The sequence below is a fragment of the Dromiciops gliroides genome, chromosome 2, assembly GCF_019393635.1.
Source record: "Dromiciops gliroides isolate mDroGli1 chromosome 2, mDroGli1.pri, whole genome shotgun sequence".
In the NCBI taxonomy this organism is placed as follows: domain Eukaryota; kingdom Metazoa; phylum Chordata; class Mammalia; order Microbiotheria; family Microbiotheriidae; genus Dromiciops; species Dromiciops gliroides.
The window spans coordinates 312328770-312349459 of NC_057862.1; the positions used below are offsets into that span (position 1 = coordinate 312328770).

The 20690-nt window shown below is 40.1% G+C and overlaps 1 protein-coding gene across 4 annotated transcripts in view; it reads left to right on the forward strand.

Moving 5' to 3' along the window:
- The window catches only part of ARHGAP26 (Rho GTPase activating protein 26), a 518996-nt gene that overhangs the window by 478592 nt on the left and 19714 nt on the right, over window positions 1-20690 (forward strand). For 3 of the 4 annotated variants that reach the window (XM_043983690.1, XM_043983687.1, XM_043983689.1), the window contains exon 21: window positions 15262-15372. The exons of the other annotated variant lie outside the window; for it this stretch is intronic. In XM_043983690.1, the coding sequence (XP_043839625.1) occupies window positions 15262-15372 (111 nt within the window). The remainder of the gene's footprint in view (window positions 1-15261; window positions 15373-20690) is intronic. 4 annotated transcript variants of the gene reach the window in all.

Genomic DNA, 20690 nt, shown 5'->3' on the forward strand with positions numbered 1-20690 from the left:
TGGTGCCAATGAATAAAAAAAAAGGATTGGATGTGAGGGATGTTGTTTGAGGTAGAAATGACAAAAGTTGTTAACAAATTGGATGATATTTTTAGTAAGGGAAAATGAGGAGTCAAGAATAATGCCAAACATTATGAACCTGGAAGACTGGTTAGTCCCCTCAACAGAAATAGAGAAATATGGAAGATAACCATATTTCTATTACGTTAGCACTGTAGGAAAGGCTGAGCAAACACAAGGACAGCCATTGGGGTAGGTTGGGACAGGGGATTCAGGGATTTATGGTATCGTTATTGTTGTTGTTGTTCTTTTGCCCTGGACTGCCAGTGTACTTAAGGGAAGCAATGAATATGTTGCCAGTCTTTCTAGACAGTGCAGTTATTGAAATGAGATCTATGATCCAAAGAATCTCGAGCAGAAGCGCAGCATGACTCTTTGGAGATGGCTGAGCAGTGGGCCTATTGAAGTTGGGTTTTCTGAACATGTTTCTTTTGTTGATGTCTTTTTGATTTGCTGATGAACCCATGCATATGTTTGTTAGGCATTGTGTCAGGCTATGCCCAGACTATTTCAATACTCCAAAGCTTCCTCACCTATCATTACAAAGAGACCTGAGTTCAAATTTGACCTCAGACACTTGACACTTACTAGCTGTGTGACCCTGGGCAAGTCACTTAATCCCAATTGCCTCACCAAAAACAATAACAACAACAACCAAAAAAACCCCAAATAACTAGTCATGCAGAGGTAGGGGAGGGGATGAGGAAAAGTGCATGACATATGTTAATAATAACTTAATGAATTGCTTCCCAGAGTCAGAACTGTATTACTAATACTAATAATAATAATAGCTAACATTTATATAGTATTTGGTATGTGCCAGTTACTTTATAATTATAATCCCATTTGATCCTCACAATAACCCTGGGAGGTAGATGCTTTATGCACCATTTTGCAGGTGAAGAAACTGAAGCAGACAAAGGTTAAGTGGCTTGCCCAGGCTCACAAAGGTAGTAAATGTCTGAAGCTGGATTTGATTTCATATCTTCCTGAATTGAGGCCCAGTGATTTATCCACTGGGCCACCAAACTGCCCCAGAAGACATGAATGGTTTCTGGGGCTCCAGGGTACCATAAAGCATCCACTATGTGCCTGCCATTGTGCTAGGCACAATAAAGAAAAAGAAAAGAAAACAAAGAAAAAAAAGGAAGCCATCCCTGCCCTCAAAGAACTTATATCCTATAAGGAGAAACAACATATACAAATATATATGAAGTAAACACAAGGTAATTGCCAAGCCAAGCACAAAAGTACTGACCATCAATCTAGCTATATGTAACTCAGAAAAATAGCTAAATATTTTCTGTGCTTTTATTTAGCATGACTACATATGACAACACTTTCCAGATCACTTACTCATTCAGCAAACATTAAATGAGCCTCTACTATGTATTAGAAACTGGAGGAGATTGACAGATGTGGAAATCTATATGTGCCTTTAAAGAGCCTACAGTTTAATAGAGGAGGTCAAGCTTGTCCACAGATAACCATAGAACTAGATAGACTGTGTTACAATGAGTGCCACAAACAGGTTGCTACAGGAATTCAGAGGAGAGAGACTCTTTTAAGTTAAGGGAACCAGAGGAGGTATTGGAAATCTATTTTGAAATCAGTATAGGCCCCTGAGATGGCTAAAATCTCAGAAGCAGACACTGAAAAGTCTGCTTGACTTGTAAAGGGAAGAAGGAAAATTATAAAAAAATAATAATAATAAAACAAAAAACAAACAAAACAAAAAACAAAGAGTAAAGGCAAAGGTAGATGAGGGTTCTCTTCAAAGAGCCTTGCACATGTGTCCCCAAAATGTACAAGCCCACCAGAACATGTTACCAACTTCCCTTCTCTCCTCCCTCCCCCGCCAAAAAGAGGCAATGAATGAAACCACCATTTTTTTAGGCTTGTCTAGCATCACCACTTACCCCAGGCAAGTAGGCACATGGCTATTTTTAGAGCTGTCATGGCAACACTTCAGTGATGGCCGTTTGGAGATGAGACACCAGCTGTTCTGACTCAGCAATGGTTGTCTTCCCCAGGTAACAAGCCCTAATACGAGTTTCCAGTGGACTGTGTTTATTTTTCCTTCTTTCTTTTCTCCCTTTCCTTTGGCCTTAGAAGCTATTTAATTTTTTATTTTAGTGGCATGTAGACATTTTCTAAACCAAGTCAGATGTGCTGACCTTTTGACTTTTAAAATTATGGATTAGTAGGGCTGGGGAAAGTCCTAAAGATTATCCATTCCAACCCTCTCATTTTACAGATGAGGTAATTGAGGGGAAAAGTGTACAGTAAAAGCTAACTCTTCAACCAATTAAGAATAAGAATACTCTGGATTAGTCAGTAGCCTTAACTGGATGGATTAGGGATTCTTCTTTTTTAAGTAAGTACATTTAGAAAGGTGAAGTAAGTCAAATCAACCAATTAATAAGCATTTAGTAAATGCCTACTATGTGCCCGGCTGCAGCCATGGAGGGAATATAAGAATAAAGCAATCTCTACCCTCAAAAACTTAACATTGTAACGGGGAAGACAGCAAAGAAAGACTTCCAATATTGAATTACTATGTGGCCCTGAGTCTCATTTTGTCCATTTGCAAAATTGGGAAGGAGGGACTCAAAGGAGATGTTTATAAAGTGCTTTGCAATCATCATTCATAACTTCAGCTAGTAACAAACTAACTGCTATTACCAAGGGGAAGTTCCATGGGGATTTATAACTAACAGGCACATTGGTAATTAGTATTTGCATGTAAACTCATGCTATAGTTTCTAAAATGGTTTGTTCTTTCTCCAAGCTAGGTCAGATAGTTCCCCCAGGAAATCTTGTTTTTGCTAGGATTTTAAGAGTTTACATTTATGTAGCATTTTGAGGTTTGTAAAGTTCCTTCCTCACCTTTAAGGTAGACAGTGATAATGATTCACATTTATTTGGCATATTTATTGTGTGTGTGTGTGTGTTTGGTTTTTGGTTTTGGGGTTTTTTTTAGTGAGGGAGTTGGGGTTAAGTGACTTGCCCAGGGTCACACAGCTAGAAAGTGTTAAGTGTCTGAGGCCAGATTTGAACTCAGGTACTCCTGACTCCAGGGCCGGTGCTCTATGCACTGCACCACCTAGCTGCCCCTGGCATATTTATTTTAATGTCTGCAAAGAGCTTTCCTAAGAACAACCCTTCCAAAGAAGTAATACAGGTACCCATTTTATAGATGAAAGGTTCCTATAATCAGATGTTCTGCCCAGGTTAGGAAGCACCTGAGTTGGTAGCATGGTCTCTACACTTCAAGTCCCCTTTTTCAGTCTGACCAAGCTGCTTACATAAATACTTTCCATATAGATGGTTGCAGACAAAAATTTCTGCAAAGCACAGGGCAACTTAGTCCTGACTCTGAATATGGAGGATAAGAATTAATGAAATTTCACTGTAGTTGATTTTCTCTCACTCTTTTTATAATATGGGGCAGGAAGGCATATGGTTCAATATAAAAATTCTTTCATTGTAGGTTGTTTTCGTTCACAGATGTTAAATCTGTTTTCCAGTGGAAAGGATGACTTCCCTGGAAAATCATTTGAAAAGGTTTTTCCAATAGAGCCCATGTGCTCCACTGAACCAAGTGCAAGGGGAGGAGGAGACAGCAGTCACCCTGAAACCTATCATGAGAGTGTTCTTTGGTGGCAGAGCAGGGAGGAAGGCACATTTTCTATATGGAGTCGCCAAAGAAAGAATCATTTCAGTGGCATTTCAGATGGTAATTAGTAGTTAATTTTTTTTTAATGTCCCATATGTTTAGACTAGACTTAAACATACAGATGACAAGGGGGGAAATGAGACATTTACCCAAAGAAAAATATCTGAGAGCTTTTACCTCTATCTCAGAGGCCTTTCATGACCATCAAACACAAATTGGTCTTGTATTGTACCAGATGTTTGACTTCATATTTTTAGACACTTTTAAACAGAGTACCTTCTGTTGATCAGAGTTCTTGATATGGAAGAATATTTTTAGGCTCCTTATTCAAGGAATTCCCTTTCCCCATGGTTTCTGTTAAGCGGAAGGCTAACATCCAGGCTCTTCCCTTCTGTTTTAGTTATTCCTTTGTTTTCAGGGGTGGACAGTTTAGAATCTTAGGGAATTCTTTTTGCAACACCCCTCGCCCCCACCCGGCCTGAGTCCAAACAGGAAACAGTCCCTTCAAGGAGACAGTATGAAAAAAAGGCCAACAGATGGCCAATGACTTTGGGGCCGCTACAGAGTTAAAGGATGGTCCAGCGTATCCAGCATCCTTTAACAATAAAGGAGTCCCCTATGGTATCCTTTGCCCCAGAGGAAAGACGGAACTATTACGTTATAGGGCTGGTTCTCCGATTCTCTGCATATTTGAAAGAAACACCCTGGGATAGCTAAGGTGTTTGTTCAGTCACCCTCACTGACCACATGTGTGGGAATTCATCAAAGGAGCATACACCTCATTTTGGAGGTGTCTTGGAAGCCCTCTGGTCCAACCCCCTCATTTTAGGGGTGAAGAAGCAAGACCTGGAGAGATTAAATGACTTACCAAAGTCACACAAATGATGGTAATGTTGGTGGGAGGAAGAAGAGGACTATTGGTATTTTGGGCCCTTCCCTAAGGCATAGGCACCATCCCACCCCCCACGCCCCCAGGCTCCTGTCTCTTCTCTACTGTTCCTCCATTCTCCAGTAGTGATTGCAAACAACCCACCGCCACCAAAAAAAAATTGTAAATTATAATAATTTACAATTATATGAGGCCTTAAAGTTTACAAAGTGCTGTGTGTGTGTGCACCTTAAGCTTTAATAGTTTAAAACTGCATTGAGGCTTTTGGGATATCATGTGTATGTATATGTATGTCTATACATACATAAATACATATGTATAAATTCATATTCCCATCAAAGATCAAGTAAATGCTGGAACCAGGACTCAAATTTAGGCCTTCTTATTCCAAATCCAGTGCTCTTTCTCCACTGCCAGTCAATCCACAAGCATCTTTAAAGTATCTTTCAAATGCCAGGCAGGTGTTAATTGCTGGAGATAGAAATGTAATAGTCACTACCCTCACGTTTACATTCTGTCATGAGGAGACAACTTGTATGTATATAACAAGGTAAAAAGGATAGTTTGGGTTTGGAGAGGGAGGGCACTGGAGGGATGAGGAAGAGCTTAATGTAGAAAGATATTGCCTGAGTTGAGTCATGAAGAAAATAATGGATTCTGTGAGATGGAGAAGAGAGTACATGTACCCCAGGTATTGGGAACAGCCACTGCCAAAGCATAGAGACAGGAAATAAGAGTGTGAGCAGCAACACGATCACTTTAACTAAACTATAGTGTGTATAATGAGGCTAAAAAAGGTAGATTGGAACCACCTTCCAAAGGGCTCTAAAAGCTAAAAAGATTTGTTCCCATAGGCAATAGGGAGCCAATACCTGTGTTTTAGGAAAATTACCTGTGTTTTAGGAAAATTAAAAAGTCAAAAGGATAGCTGTGCAAAAGATACTTAGTTGACATCCATGAAAAATCCATTTTCGGTATAGTTGTCAACATCATGTTGACTCAGTCATTTATAAGTCTGAATAAAACAGGCTACATCTTGTTCCTTTATATCCAGCATAGGATAGAGCACTGGCCCTGGATTCAGGAGGACCTGAGTTCAAATCCGACCTCAGATACTTGACACTTACTAGCTGTGTGACCCTGGGCAAGTCACTTAACCCCAATTGCCTCACCAAAAAAACCCCTTTATATCCAGCATAGACCTGTGGCTTGAGAATTTTGTCTGAGAGCTAGCATAAGAATACTAATAATAAAACAATCTAAATGTTCAGCAATGGAGGAATAATTAAAGAAATTGTGATACATTAATATAATTGAGTACTATAATGCACTTAAGACACAAGTATAAAGAATACAAAGAAATCTAGAAGGACTTTTATAACATATTGCAAAATGAAAAAAAGACAAGGAAGGCAGAGTGCCTACTAACTAAAATTATGAGATAAAATAAATGAGAATAAATAGACCAAAAAAAAAAAATCCTGATAGGGACTTCAAGGGAGTGATTAAAATAGTGTTATGTTTTATGCTCTGACATTAATTTTTTAATGTTAATGGTTACTAAGCAAGTTGAGTTACTTGTATTTATGTAGAATGTTAAGGATTTTTTTTTTTTTTTTTTAGTGAGGCAATTGGGGTTAAGTGACTTGCCCAGGGTCACATAGCTAGTAAGTGTCAAGTGTCTGAGGCCGGATTTGAACTCAGGTACTCCTGACTCCAGGGCCGGTGCTCTATCCACTGTGCCATCTAGCTGCCCCAAGGATTTTTTTTTAATAAACCATTAAAAATAACCTCAGCGCATCATAGTATCATACTAGAGGTTTAGAGCAGGAAGTTTTTTGTGTGTGTGATTAAACATCTTTACAAATATCATGACAAAAAAAAGAATAACACAACACATGACTTCAATCACAGAGTGTTTTGCCCAAAATGTCTCATTTGCTCCCCATGAAAACCGTGTGACTATAGGTAGTGTGTTAGTCTCCCTGTTTTATGGATGAGGAAATTGAGACTTAGGCTGTCATTTCAAGGCCACGTAGTAAGTGGTAGAACTAAGGTTCAGACTCAGACCATCTGATTCCAGATCCATAGATCTGTACATCCTGTACCTGACAATGTAAGGGTTGTATCTTTGCTTCCCTGGTCCTTGACAACTGGCACCACCGCCATCACCACCACTGTGCCCATACCTCTCTTCCATGAAATGAACTAGTTTGTTTTTGTTTCTTACTGCAGCAACTCTGCCAGCTCTAGTCCATTTAAAATAAACACGTGATTGTACTGGGTCTGTATCCCAAAAAGATCATAAAAAACAGAATAGGGCCCACATGTACAAAAATATTTTATAGCAGTTCTCTTTGTGGTGGCAAAGAATTGGAAATTGAGGGGATGGATGCCCATCAATTGGGGAATGACAGAAAAAGTTGCAGTATATGAATGTGCTTTGATGAGCAGGCAGATTTCAGAAAAACCTGGAAAGTCTTAGATGAACTGCTACAGAGTGAAGTAAGCAGAACCAGGAGAACATTGTACACAGTAACATTGTGTGATAAGTTGTGTTAAATTTAGCTTTTCTCAGTAGTACAATGATCCAAGGCAATTCCAAAATATTCGTGATGGGAAATGTCCTCTACATCCAGAAAAAGAACTATAGAGTCCGAATGCAGATCAAAGCATACTATTCTCACTTTATTTGCTCTTTTTTCTTTCTTGTGGTTTTTCCCTTTTGTTCTGATTCTTCTTTTACAACATGAGTAATATGGAAATATGTTTAACATGATTGTACTGTATAACCTATATCAGATCGCTTGCTGTCTTGGGGGAGGAGGGGAGAAGGGAGGCAGGGAGAAAAATTAGGAACTCAAAATCTTACAAAAATGAATGTTGAAAACTATCTTTACATGTAATTGGGGAAAAATAAAATACTATTTAAAATAAAATTTAAAAATTAAAATAAACACATAATTGACTCATGAGGATTGAGGTTTCTGAGCCCAAACTCATCCTTTTCAGCAGGTAACGCCAGCTCCCCCTTCAGGTGTCCCAAGAACAGAAAGATGTGCTTGCCATACATTTCCCATTTCTGCTTATTGCAACATGATTTTGTGACAGGATTTTGAGTTGTAAAGAGCAGAAGGTGCTTCTCCCACCCACCCCCAATAAGTGGTTTAACTACTTTTTGAATCTTTTACTGCTTTGAGAATTCTTTGGCAACCTATAATTCTGTTCTACTGTACCTCATATCACTCTGATAAGTTTTTGAAGCAAAAGGCATGCTGGGTAACTCTAAGGAGAGAATGAGTCTTGCTTTTTTGATCAACTGTTAGGAAATGCACCTGACCAACCCCCTTTAAAAGGGTAGTTTTATAATATGTTTGAGATTACCTGTAAAACCTTTTGTTTTATTGCCTGTCTTTAAACTGAGCACCCAGTTTGCCTTTGTTGTTTCTGCTCCTCCTTCCTCCTTCAGTTTCCCTGGCTTTCCCATTATGAGTTTGTTTCTTAAACAGCAAACATAGGTTTTTATATATACTGTTTGCAGAGCTCTATGTTAGGTGCTAAAGAGAGATATGAAGTTTAGATCATTGGTGCCAAACAAATAGACATAGAGGCCACTAATCTGTATGTGAGGGTTCCTGTGGGCCACATATTGACTTTAAAATATGATATTATCTATACTTTATTGTACTTTGTTTTCTTAAATATTTTAATCTGCTTCAGGCTACACTTGAGAATGTTGTAGGCTCATGCTGAGCTCATGACAGACAGTACCATGGTGTCAGCCTTCTCTACTGCAGAAGATCACTGGAGGAGAATAGAACAGAGGGAAGGGATGTGCAGTGTGTAGCACTCCACTAAACCTTAGGGAAGAGCCCATCAGGTAGCTGGGGCTGGTTCTGTGTTCTCCATAGTCTCTTGGAGCAGAGACTTAGTCTGCTGAATTGTGAATTGCCCAGCATAGGAAGAAGTTGAGATGCTTTGAGATCCAGCCCTCAGGGGAACAACCATCAGAGGGGAGGGAGTCAGGAGGTGAACAGTAGGGGAAAATTGGGAGGTTGGGGAAGAGTGAAATTACCAAAAATTTTTGAAAGAGGAAAACTGAGAGACCTTGAATATAAGCAGATAAACAACAGGGAAAACATTAACAGCAGAAGGAATTATTATTGCCTGTGATCTAATAAATAAGTTCAAGCATCTATGAATAAATCCTATAAAATAAAGGGAAATGATTCAACACTTGATGAGAGAGGGCCTTATGGATTTGAGGAGAACAGAACCCCAACTCAATGTTCCTGAGTGGTTTAAAAGGGAAACCAGAATAGCCCAAGAATATCTGCACATACCAGAGAATGCAGGAGGGAATAGAATAGTATTCTGAAGAGCTCAGGATACAACTCAGAGTGACCTACCCTGCAAATCTGAGCATAAATTAAAAAAAAAAAAAGATGAGCATTCAATAATAAAGAGACATTTAAAACATTCTTAGAAAGAAAGCTAGGGCTGAAGGGATCATTTGCTTCTTGAATACCCCAGACAACAGAATTCAAAAGAGGTGAATGAATGCAGCAGCCAAACAGAGCAACAGCAGCAGAGTAACTGCAGAGAGAACAGTAAGGGATTTCTTTCTATTGAACACAAGGAGATGAAGGGAGAAGTACTGTGGAAGTGATGATGGAGAGGTGGGCTAGGGGCATTATGAACAGATTCTGGTAACACCCTGCCTACAGGTGAATCTTTTTTTCTGTGAGAATACATTTAAAAAATAGGAAGGTGTGTGAAAGGGGTAGAGAGGAATATGTGGTGTGTCTGGACCAAATCAAAGGCAAGCAATGAGGGGAGGTGACCCCTGTGGTCTCTCAGGAAGACAAAGGAAGTGGGTGAGGAAGAGGGGAGATGGATTGAAAAAGATGGGGATGGGGCAGCTAGATGGTGCAGTGGATAGAGCACCGGCCCTGGATTCAGGAGTATTTGAGTTCAAATCCGACCTCAGACACTTAACACTTCCTAGCTGTGTGACCCTGGGCAAGTCACTTAACCCCAATTAACTAAAAAAAAAAAAAAAAGAAAAGAAAAGATGGGGATAAGAGGGAGGCCTTGCTTTGGTGGTTGGGAGGGGGTTTCACTGGCTCCCATGGGTAATGAGAAATGTTCTGTCAAGGGAGTTGGGACCATTGTGCTGGGAGCAGTCTAGGGGATTTGGTGCTTGAAAAGACCACTCATTCTATCTTGGGAGGGAGGAAGTTGAACGCCTGGGAGCAACTTGGCATCTGGGGGTGGGGAGTGGGATAAGAATGTTTGCAGAAATTTTTGTGGTGTAAAAAAAAGATAATAACATTTTAGTTTTAAAAGGAAAGATAGGGTGGTATCTGGTTATAGACGACCTTGATTGCCAGACAAAAGAATTTAAACTTTATTCAGTAGACATTAGGGAGATGCTGAAAATTTTTGATCAGAGAATTGATGTGAGGAATCTTTAATAGCATAAAGGAATACTTTAAAAAAATATTTCAATTAAGATGAGCCTGCCAGAATAGGATTTTAGAAGGTCTTTGTAGATCTTTTCCATTCTTCTTTTCATATACCCTCATTCCTGCTATGTGCATCTGTGATCTGAGAAAAGTACAGCAAAAGGGAAAAGTAACGACATAGACAAGTCACCCAACTCATTCAATTAGGTGCCTGTTATGACAACCAGGTTCTCACAAGAACCCTCTCCAAATCCGCTTTCTCTTTGTCTCATACTTCTTAACACACCCACCGTTCCTAGAGCAGCAGTGATACACTCCTTCCTCCCCAGTGCCACCTCCCTCTGCCACCTTCACTAGCAACCACCTCCCCTCCATTAAAATTCATTCCATCCTGTCCAGATCCTAGTTGCCATCATCCATGAACCTCTGGGTTACTCCCCTCCATAGGTTCAGTCCCTGGGTCTTAGTTTTTTCATCTGTAAACAGAGGGTAATTTTGATGGCCTCTGAGATATTTTTCAGTTCTAAATCTCTGATCCTGTGAGCTGGAATGCGCTCCTTATGGAGATATCATAGGTCAAAAGCCTGAGAAGCCTTTATGTTTAATGCCAAACTCAACCAACAAATAATCCTTCCGTGCTTTGAGTTTAATTTTTGTTGTTTGGCCTTGAAGTGGGTGTGGCTGGCAGGACCCCAAAGTTATGCACTATTGAGCTCATTCTAGGATAATCTGAACAGGGAATGGTTTTCCCCTCTCATTCTGGAAGGAACTCAGGGTTCATCTGTCCCATTCCTATACCTCCCAGCAGGATTGTTGATATGTTATTCAACTTTAGTGCCTTCCTAAACTTTAGAGCCTTAATGCTTCTATGGTTGTGAACCTATTTTCTCTTCATTTAGCTCTTTATTTATTTTTTATTATTCTTTGTTGTTCTGAGTAAAAAAGGAAGTTTAAAACTATAGAGATATTAAGGGAAGGTATCAAAGTCAAGATGAGTAAGTATTGGTAAGCTCAGTTTTATTGTTTTAAAATTAATCTACTCATGCATTTCTGTAGTGAAAAGGGCTGCTAACCTATAGGGCATAAAGAGACCCTTCTTTTTTTTTTTTTTTTTTTTTTTTTGGTGAAGCAATTGGGGTTAAGTGACTTGCCCAGGGTCACACACCTAGTAAGTGTTAAGTGTCTGAAGCTAGATTTGAACTCAGGTACTCCTGACTCCAGGGCCGGTGCTCTATCCACTGCGCCACCTAGCTGCCCAAAGAGACACTTCTAAAGAAGTGAACAAAAACAAAAGAAGAAAATTCATAACTTTCGCAATGCATAATGATCTACCAGTAGCATCTTTTTATGCAAATATATTACTCAAAAGGGACCACAAGCCAGAGAATTTTGCTACTTCTTTCTTTCTTTCTTTCTTTCTTTCTTTCTTTCTTTCTTTCTTTCTTTCTTTCTTTCTTTCTTTCTTTCTTTCTTTCTTTCTTTTTTTTTTTTTAGTGAGGCAATTGGGTTAAGTGACTTGCCCAGGGTCACACAGCTAGTAAATGCTAAGTGTCTGAGGCCGGATTTGAACTCAGGTACTCCTGACTCCAGGGCCGGTGCTCTATACACTGCACCATCTAACTGCCCCTGAAGGTTTTTTTTTGGGGGGGGGGTTTGCTTGTTTTTTGCAAGGCAATGGGGGTTAAGTGACTTGCCCAGGGTCACACAGCTAGTAAGTGTCAAGTGTCTGTGGCCAGACTTGAACTCAGGTACTCCTGAATCCAGGGCTGGTGCTTTATCCACTGCACCACCTAGCCGCCCCCAAAGTTTGCTACTTCTAAGATCCATTTTAAAGAAAGCCTCCCAAAAAAAAGAAATCTTAATACCCCTTAGGTCCCATTTGTAACCGCTAAACAGGGGGGTAGATTAGTAGTCCTGGACTCTGGGCAGGGGCAACCATAAGGAACTTCCAATTGGTCTTGGTATGAGCTCAATTCCCTGTGCCAGCCCACAGTTCAGTTGTTGTTGCCAGGTCTTCCCTACTGTATCATTACCTAGTTGGGAGGGGGTGTTTGAGAAGACTGGGAAAATGAGTCCTTTCTCAGGATCAGGGCCAAATGCAACCATCTGGTCCCAAAGGAAGAAGCCATGGACCATGGAATATAAATGAGACGTAAGGCGAGCAATCCTATTCAGTGACCGTTTCTTGAGTACCTACTATGTGCTTCCTCCTGGGGAAACAGAGACCAAAAAAAACCCAACAATCCTCAGCATTAAAGATTTCTCACTATACTAGGGGATACTACACCTGTACAGAGATACCATGTATACAGTATGCAGCCATTTTTTCAGGGAAAAACAAATTGGAAAGACTAGGAAATGCTTACTGTGAGAAATTGCCTCTATGCTGAGCCTCGAAGAAAGCAAAGAATTCTGAGAGGCAATGGGAAAGCCCTTCCATGTATCCTTTCCACATGGGAAATGCTCTGTCACCTGCAGGAATTGAAGGCACAAAAATGAAAGTAAGCTATGGAATTGAAGGAGGATCTAACTAGTAGGCCAGTTTTGTTGAAATATAGAAGTATGAAGTAGAGTAATGTGAAATAAGTTTGGTACAGTGATAAATGATATTTAATCTCTTCCCTCCAAAGAAATTATAAGGAAACATACACTTCAGTCTAAGTAAAGAGGTAAAGATTACAGGTTTGTAATATAGTATAAATGATCAATCTTGGATGCTGGTTTGGTTGAATTTTTAAAAATATTTTAGGGTTCAAAGGGGGTTACAAGGAATAGTTCATCAAAAGGATATAAAAACAAAAGGCAATAATAAAACTTTTAAAAGAAGAAGATAGGGTAGAACTAAATTGTGGATTGAGTTTAGCTTGACTTTATAGATGTAAATACAGATTAAATACCAGGCTGAATAGTTTGAATTTTATGCTAGAAGCAATTGGGTAAGCACCTACTCTGTGTACTACAAAGAGTTTTTTAAAAGACTAATATTCTTTCATACTATTGAGGTGTTAGTTTTGCTGAACTCTTCCTCCCCACCTCCCACCCCCATTTTTTTATTCTTTATTTATTGCAAGGAATGATTCTTTGGAGAGGGGACGGAAGGGATGTATTTTGACATGAGGGTGATACGAAAAAATAAGTAATTTTTTTTTAATTTAAATTACTAATAAAGAAAACAGTGACAGTAGATACCTATTGTTGTCCATTATTTATTGCCTTGTTTATATTATGGTAATATTTTTATATGTACTATATATCTTGCTGGCATCATGGGGTGTGTGTATATACATGTATATGCACACATGTGTGTATATGTATATATTTATACATGTACTCATACATACTATATATATATGCATATATAGTGTCTTTCCAATTTACATTCTAAACTTCTTGACGTTAGAGACAAGGGCTGGTGTTCTTTTCCATCACTCAGGATGTTTGGCATTCTGGTGCTCAATAAATGTTTGTTAAGCTAGTAATTGAAAAAGGTGAGTGAGCAGCATTTGAAATCAGTCGATTCTTCCCCCAAGCATTGAATACAGAAAACTAAGTGAACAGAGAGTTGAAAAGAGAATCTTCAGTGTTGTTGGTGATTTTCATATGGATGGAAATCTTTTAGCATTGAGTTTTGGGGAATCTGTTAGAATTGCCTTATTCCCTATTATTTTTGTTTTTCCTTTTGCAAATTAGTTGACCACCTCCAAAACAGAACGGAGAAATAGGCACTTGCCTCCTATTCAGGAAGGTACCAGAGTTATGACATTATTAATTTTTTAAAAGTAGTCTTGGCAAAGGACACAAAATAGTTGACTTTCTGATGAGTGTAGTGGTCAGATCTTAGCATTTCAATTTATCCAAAAAACAATTACATTTCCATAGTTTGTTTCATTCCCCAAGGGGAGAATCTGATTCCTTTTCATCATATTCATGTTATAAATATGAACCAGTTGGGCTTAGCTGTGGCCCAGGAATAATATGCCTGGGTGCCCAAATGGTCACATCCTCCTTTAGATGGTACATTCAAAGCAGTGAAACAGTCACCTGAGCCACAAAGAACCATCCAGTATGTATTGCATTATCTGAGACTATCTTTTTTTTTTTTTTTGGTAGGGCAATGAGGGTCAAGTGACTTGCCCAGGGTTACACAGCTAGCAAGTGTCAAGTGTCCAAGGCTGGATTTGAACTCAGGTCCTCCTGAATCCAAGGCCAGTGCTTTATCCACTGCACCACCTAGCTGCCCCCTAAGACTATCTTTTTAAAAAGTATTATTAATATATCCTGGTTATCAATGGCATCACATGGATAAAAGCCCACATGAAATCCCAAACGGATGCCATAGTGTCAATCTTCTTTCACATCAAACTTTTTTTTTTTTTTAAGGTAAACTTAGCACTCAGCAACCCTGATTGGTTTAATTCCTTACACTTCCTCCCTCCTTTCATCTGGAGGTTCCCACATTGTTCAAAATTCCAAGAAAGTAAAGGAGCTATATGATGGATTTCCTCACCCCAGAACAGTTGATAGTCACCCATTTACAAGTATTATCCCATATAAGATGATGTTGCGGATTCTGCTCTCCTCCAAATCATCTTTCTGCCGCTTCACTATTCTGTGGCCCCAGTGTACTAGGCCCATTTAGTGAAAAAATGTAAACAGGAAATTGTTTTCTTGGCTAACATGGCCTTTGGCCCAGAGAAGAGCCATATCTGCTCAGAAGCAAGTCAGGGTTGGGGGACCAACCAAGTGGGGCCAAGGATTCATGGAAACAAAATGTCCTGAAATGAGGTCAGAGGATGCCATTGATGTGTCATGCCCATGAGAAGGCATGAAACCAATTTGGGGAATGGCAGTGTTGCTTTAGCAGAAGAATGCACAACTGACTTTATTAAAGGAAGCTCCTATAATCTGGTAAGCAGTTGCTCTTCAGAGCAAAGGTATGTGTTTATCTTCCAAGGAATTACAACAGGTATGACTTGGAAGGACCCTTTAATTTGATTTGCAGATTCAGCACTGACATCTTATTCCCAGATTTCAGTGTTCTTTCTTGTCTCCCCCAGCGCTCCCTCCCCTTCTTCCCACCCCATTCAGTCATGTACTAATGCTTCAAGAGCCTGTTTCTCTTTCCCCTGTGTGTTGTTGATAAGTGTTCTGGTTATGTTTTACAGCCCCCCGAATCCAAGCCCAACTTCACCCCTCTCACCGTCCTGGCCCATGTTCTCTGCGCCATCCAGCCCTATGCCCACCTCATCTACGTCCAGTGACTCATCCCCCATCAGGTCTGTTGCAGGGTTTGTTTGATTTCATGTTGCTACTGCTGTATATTTTCATTTGCTTTGTCCGGCTTTTACTTGTTATTTTGGCTCCTACACGGGTTTGGTCCCTGCAGCCCAAACCTGGACTTGCTTACCATGAGCTCCAAAGTATAAATAGGATCACAGAAGGCTTCAGGACCAATTACTGGATGCTCAACCACCTCCTGTCAGCTTAGTAAAGGGATGCCTGCATAATGTTCCTAATTTTTGAGGATGACATTTTGTAGGTTATGACCCCTTTTCCCATAGCACTACTGTCAAAAACAAAAATCCTGAGCTTCAAGGGACAATTAAACAAAGCCAGTGGGTCATTTCTCATGTAAATTCCCCTGTACTACTTGTGGTATAGTGAAATTTGAAGGCAGGGCTCTGAAATGGAATTTTCTAGGTAAGATTCTCTTATTGGTCATTTAGGCCTTCCGAGCTTTAGTATACTATCCTTAAAACATTGAACCATGCTTTCCATTTCTTTTCATGCCTCTCCCTTGTTAGGATCAAACAGTGTTTGTAAATCCTGAGGGTTATGGGTATTGACACATGGATCAATGAAGATTATACAACACTACTGCCCCTAAGGAGCTTATAATCTAATGGAGGAGACATAAATAGATTTAAGAAGGGCTTAGGGCAAATTAATGGATAATAGATGCTTGACAAGTTATTAATGAGAAACTGGCCATATCTGAGACTTGACTCTCAGTAGCTTTGTGGCATTGTGCAAGACAAAGACCCCATTTCCTTAAATGCCACTGGCAGAAGACACTAAATTGGAAGGAAAACTGGTAATGAAATACATTGGGGTCAAGGGCTAAAACCTCCCTACCAGTGCTGTTGGTTCCCTGGACGGCTTCATTTCCATTAAGCATCACGTGTCATGCTCGTCTGTAATGTGTCATGCCTCTTTCCATTGGTGAGTAGAATGAACTGTTTTCTCTCCCTGGAGATGATGACCTTGTTACAGTTCTTCCTTCGTTTTTTGACTTCCAGATTTATGTTTTTTGATCCATTTCACCTGGGCCCTTCAGAGGGAAGGCACACCACATCAGCCTAGGAAATGAATAAGGCAAAGGCTACAGGCTGTCCCAGCTGCCTTTGACTGCCTTTTGTGTGCCTGGTGTCACACTATCACTAACTGGCAGAGCTACAACTGAAGTCTTCTGACACAAGTCCAGACCTCTTGATCCTACCTCACTGCTGTTGTTGATCTTAAAGGATTTAAGCATTTTAGTCCCCAATTCCATAACTTTTGATTCCTTTTTTTCCTATTAATTGGGCCTAGGTAAGAAGCCCAAGTATAGCCTTAATGAAAACTACTTGGCATATTTTCCCACAAAAAGGAAATCATATCAAGGAATATGATTGACTAACTATATTATATATGTATTATCAGATATACATATATATTATATGGACACATAAAATGTGCATACAGCACCTTCACTGTTAGTCTATTAATCTCACTGTGAGAATATAATAAAATATCTGATACTCTTCCTCCTTACAGATGGGAAGTTGAGGCATGCAGGTCAAGTGACATACCCTGAGGCCACATAATTAATTAGAGCCAGGGCAAGAACCTAGCACTTCTCATTCTCAGCCCAGCATCATTCTGAACCAGGACCCACGTTCACTTTTTTTAAAAAATTAAATATTGAATAAATAATGAATTAATATTAATGTAATATTTGATATTTAACTATATATCAGTTCAACTTATTCCTTTTTAATCTTATGGATTTAATTTTATATGTTTAAATACATTCTGAGAAGGGGTCCATAGGCTTGACCAAACTGCCCAAGGAGCCCATGACACACAAAAAGATTGAATTCCTGTTTTAAACTGTCCCACCTCAGCTCTAGGGTTAGCTATAGATCTTAACTTTTGGGGGGGTGGGGCAGGGCAGTGAGGGTTAAGTGACTTGCCCGTCAAGTGTCTGAGGCTGGATTTGAACTCAGGTCCTCCTGAATCCAGGGCCAGTACACTTAGCTGCCCAAATCTTAACTTTTGAGACTAATTTGACTCTATAAATCTAAATCCAGGTACAGAAGGGTAGAGATTCTTTGTTGTATGTATTTTTTCTTATGTTCTACCCCCTACCCCGTTGATGGTGTGCAAACTAAGCTACCAGAGTCTCCTATTGCCCAAGTCATTTCTTAGAAATACATTTTGGGTCCTAGGAAACATCTTGATCAGTACTCTGTGGCCCTGGGGTGTAGCATTGTCTATTACCTTAACTGATTCCTTTCCATCTGTTAAGACAATGTGAAATATATCACATTTTGGAAGTCAGGCTAGTTTACTAAAAATGGCATTGAACTTGGGAGGCATAAGACCTGGGTTCAAGTGTAGACTCTACAACTTACTAGATGAGTTTTCATAGGCTAGTCGCAACCTTGCTAATCTTACATTTCCTTGTTTCTAAAATGGGAGGTCATGTGTACTTCTTAGATCTATTGGGATGAAAGTAATTTGTAAACCCTAAATTGCTATGTAAATGTGAGGTGGAAATGGTGGTTTTTAGAAATACTACCTAAGAAATTTGCCTTCCAAAGTCCTAAATAACTTGGGCATTAGAAAAATCTGGTTCCTGAATTTTGATAAAGGAGCATATCACTTCTAGGTGAAAGGTACTGATAGATGGAAGGTAATTATACCATTTAGCAGAAGTAATAACAAAATTCTGCCCATGGATATTAGCATACATGTGTCTCTCCTCACGTATCCACTGAGATTCAGCAGGCCCTTAACACTGATCTAGAATCTCAAACTTTTCAATTCCTTTTCCCCTTGACTCAGTTCTACCCGAAGATTATTATTAGAGGGTTAAAAGAATGCTGGTGGCAATATTCCTAACCCAGCAGTATAGTTGCAATGAAAGGGGAAGAACTGCGTTTTGCTCAGTAGTGTCCCCTCTGGCCAATCCTGGAACAGCACCCTTAGCAGGAGGCTATTGTGAAGCTGCCATTTTGAAACACCCGAGGATGAAACTGGATATGCTTTGAGTGTAGCTGATCCAAGTCTGTGTGGCCCTGCACTGTTGAAAATGTGTGATATCTTGGGACAATCAGCCATTCAGTGGGTCACAAATGAATAGAATCCCTCCTTGCTATTGCAGCATATAGCCAAAAGGTGGTGACATCTGCCTATTCTTTTCCTGTAGGGCCTACCAAAACACACACACACACACACACACACACACACCAAAAACCTGAAAGTTTGGATTTCTTTCCCTGGGGAGAACCTTTTTTTAAAAAGTTAGTAATTCCATGAATTTCTTTAGACTTTCCAGTATCAACATGGTCTGTCTTTTCTCAGCTCTTCTGAACATCAGAAAGATAACCACTTATAGTAGCCCAATAAAGAGATATTGAACCTGAGCAGAATTCATCTCCATCCTCTCCTATCCCCTAACAAGATTCAGATGCCACATTCAACCCTCATACAACACAAGGGTTACTTAGAGGCCTTGACAGAAAGACCAAGTCAATCTGTCACACAATCCTGACCCAGACCCAGGGGTGCCTGACAAGGGGAAAGTGTATCATCATTCTGCAAGCTTTGCAAGGGCATACAGGGGAAACTCCACTGAGTGCTTTCCTGGCCTCTTGCCATGCTCAGAGGCAAAAATTAAAAAGGAACCAGCAGAACCCAAGCTAGTTCATGTCCTTGAAGCCCCAGCAGAGCTTTGAAGGGCACTGCTACAGGAGCAATGGGGCTGGCTGTGTGTTGTGTTAGTGCCACCCCCTAACTCCTCTGTTGAGATGCCATTGGGGGGCAAAATGGGAGGGGGGAAGTAGGCATGAAGGGCCCAAGAAGCCCTGTGAGGTTTTTGAAAAATCAAGAAATCAAAGCCAAACCTTTGAACGTGACCTCAGATGACTGGATTTTACCATGTGGGTAAGAACTTAATGACTTGCTTGGGGGTAAGAAAGGGTGGGCAGAAGGTGGGGAATGGGAGTAGAGATGGCCCCCTAATCTCTAGTTAGGCTGGCCAGTTTGTAAAGAATTAAAGCATCTTCCCTGGGGAATAAGAGCCAACCTTTTCCAAAGCCATTCAGATATTCCCTTCACCTTCATATACTTATAGTATATGGGAGGAGGAAATTGTGGGGGAGGGGGGAAGAGAAAGGGGAGGAGCCTATGGGGAAGAAGCCTCTTAGGGAACATGCCAACTATTCCTTTTAGATGGGGGGGGGGAACAAGACCCTTTATTGTCTAATAGGAGCCTAATAAATATTGATTGATTGATTGATCTGACCTCTCTGGCCCCCAAGACTCCCTTCTACCCAGAACACACAAGATAACTGTTCTTTCACTGCCACACAGAGAAACCCACTAATAGACTTTTTCATCACTAACTTTCCAATTTGGATATACCTGACTTTCTACCATCCAGATTCCCAGCAATCATCCTTTTCCCACAATGTTTTTGTTTTTCACCTGTCGATAGTTGGGGTTTGGGGCGGGGGGTGTTTGTTTTTTTCTTATTACTGTTTTAAAATTTGATTAATAAGTAATTTTGAAAGTCTTGTCTGTGAAAAATGCAGTCTCTCCCTTGATATTCCCTCACTATTTCACCTTCCTCCATCTCTTTTTCCCCACTTGCTCTGTTCCTCCCCTTCCCCCAGGGCAGGGCGCCAGGTTGAGAACCTGGTATTTAAGGCATTGGCCAACCTGGGAGGATTCTCTGTGCTCTCCTCTCAACTACACACTGCGCCTTGTTGTCAGTCACATACTTTTTCCACCTTCTTGGCAGTTTCATTCTTTGCTATTTCAGCAGTTTTCACAACCGGATTGCCCAGTCTGCCCTATAAAATTTGTTCTCCCCCACCATTACCACCACCACCACTACTACTTAAAAAAAAAAAAGAAAAGGAAAGAAAAAAAAGGGACCCAATTTATTTCTCCCTGGGAATTCATATATTTTTGCATTTAGCCCTGAGCTGTCAGGCACAGCCCTGGTTTAGATCACAGGGTATAGTTAACCCTTGTCTCATAAATCTTTTGCTTTTTCTAAATGATACTCATAGAGAGAGTTCTCTTCAAGTTGATGCTTGTGAATTTTTTTAAGGGTTTTCCCTTCCTGTTTGCCCTAAGCTCCATCCCATTTTCACTCTCTCCTGCACAGTGCTGAAACACTCAAGAGGACAACAGTAAACTGTGTCCTGGCAGCATAATTGGGACAGCCATCTGCTCTGAGCATCCACCTTTTCAGTATCATTTTTTAACCATGTCAATTTGCAAGGCCCAGGAATTTGAGATAACTGGCCCCATGCCCCTC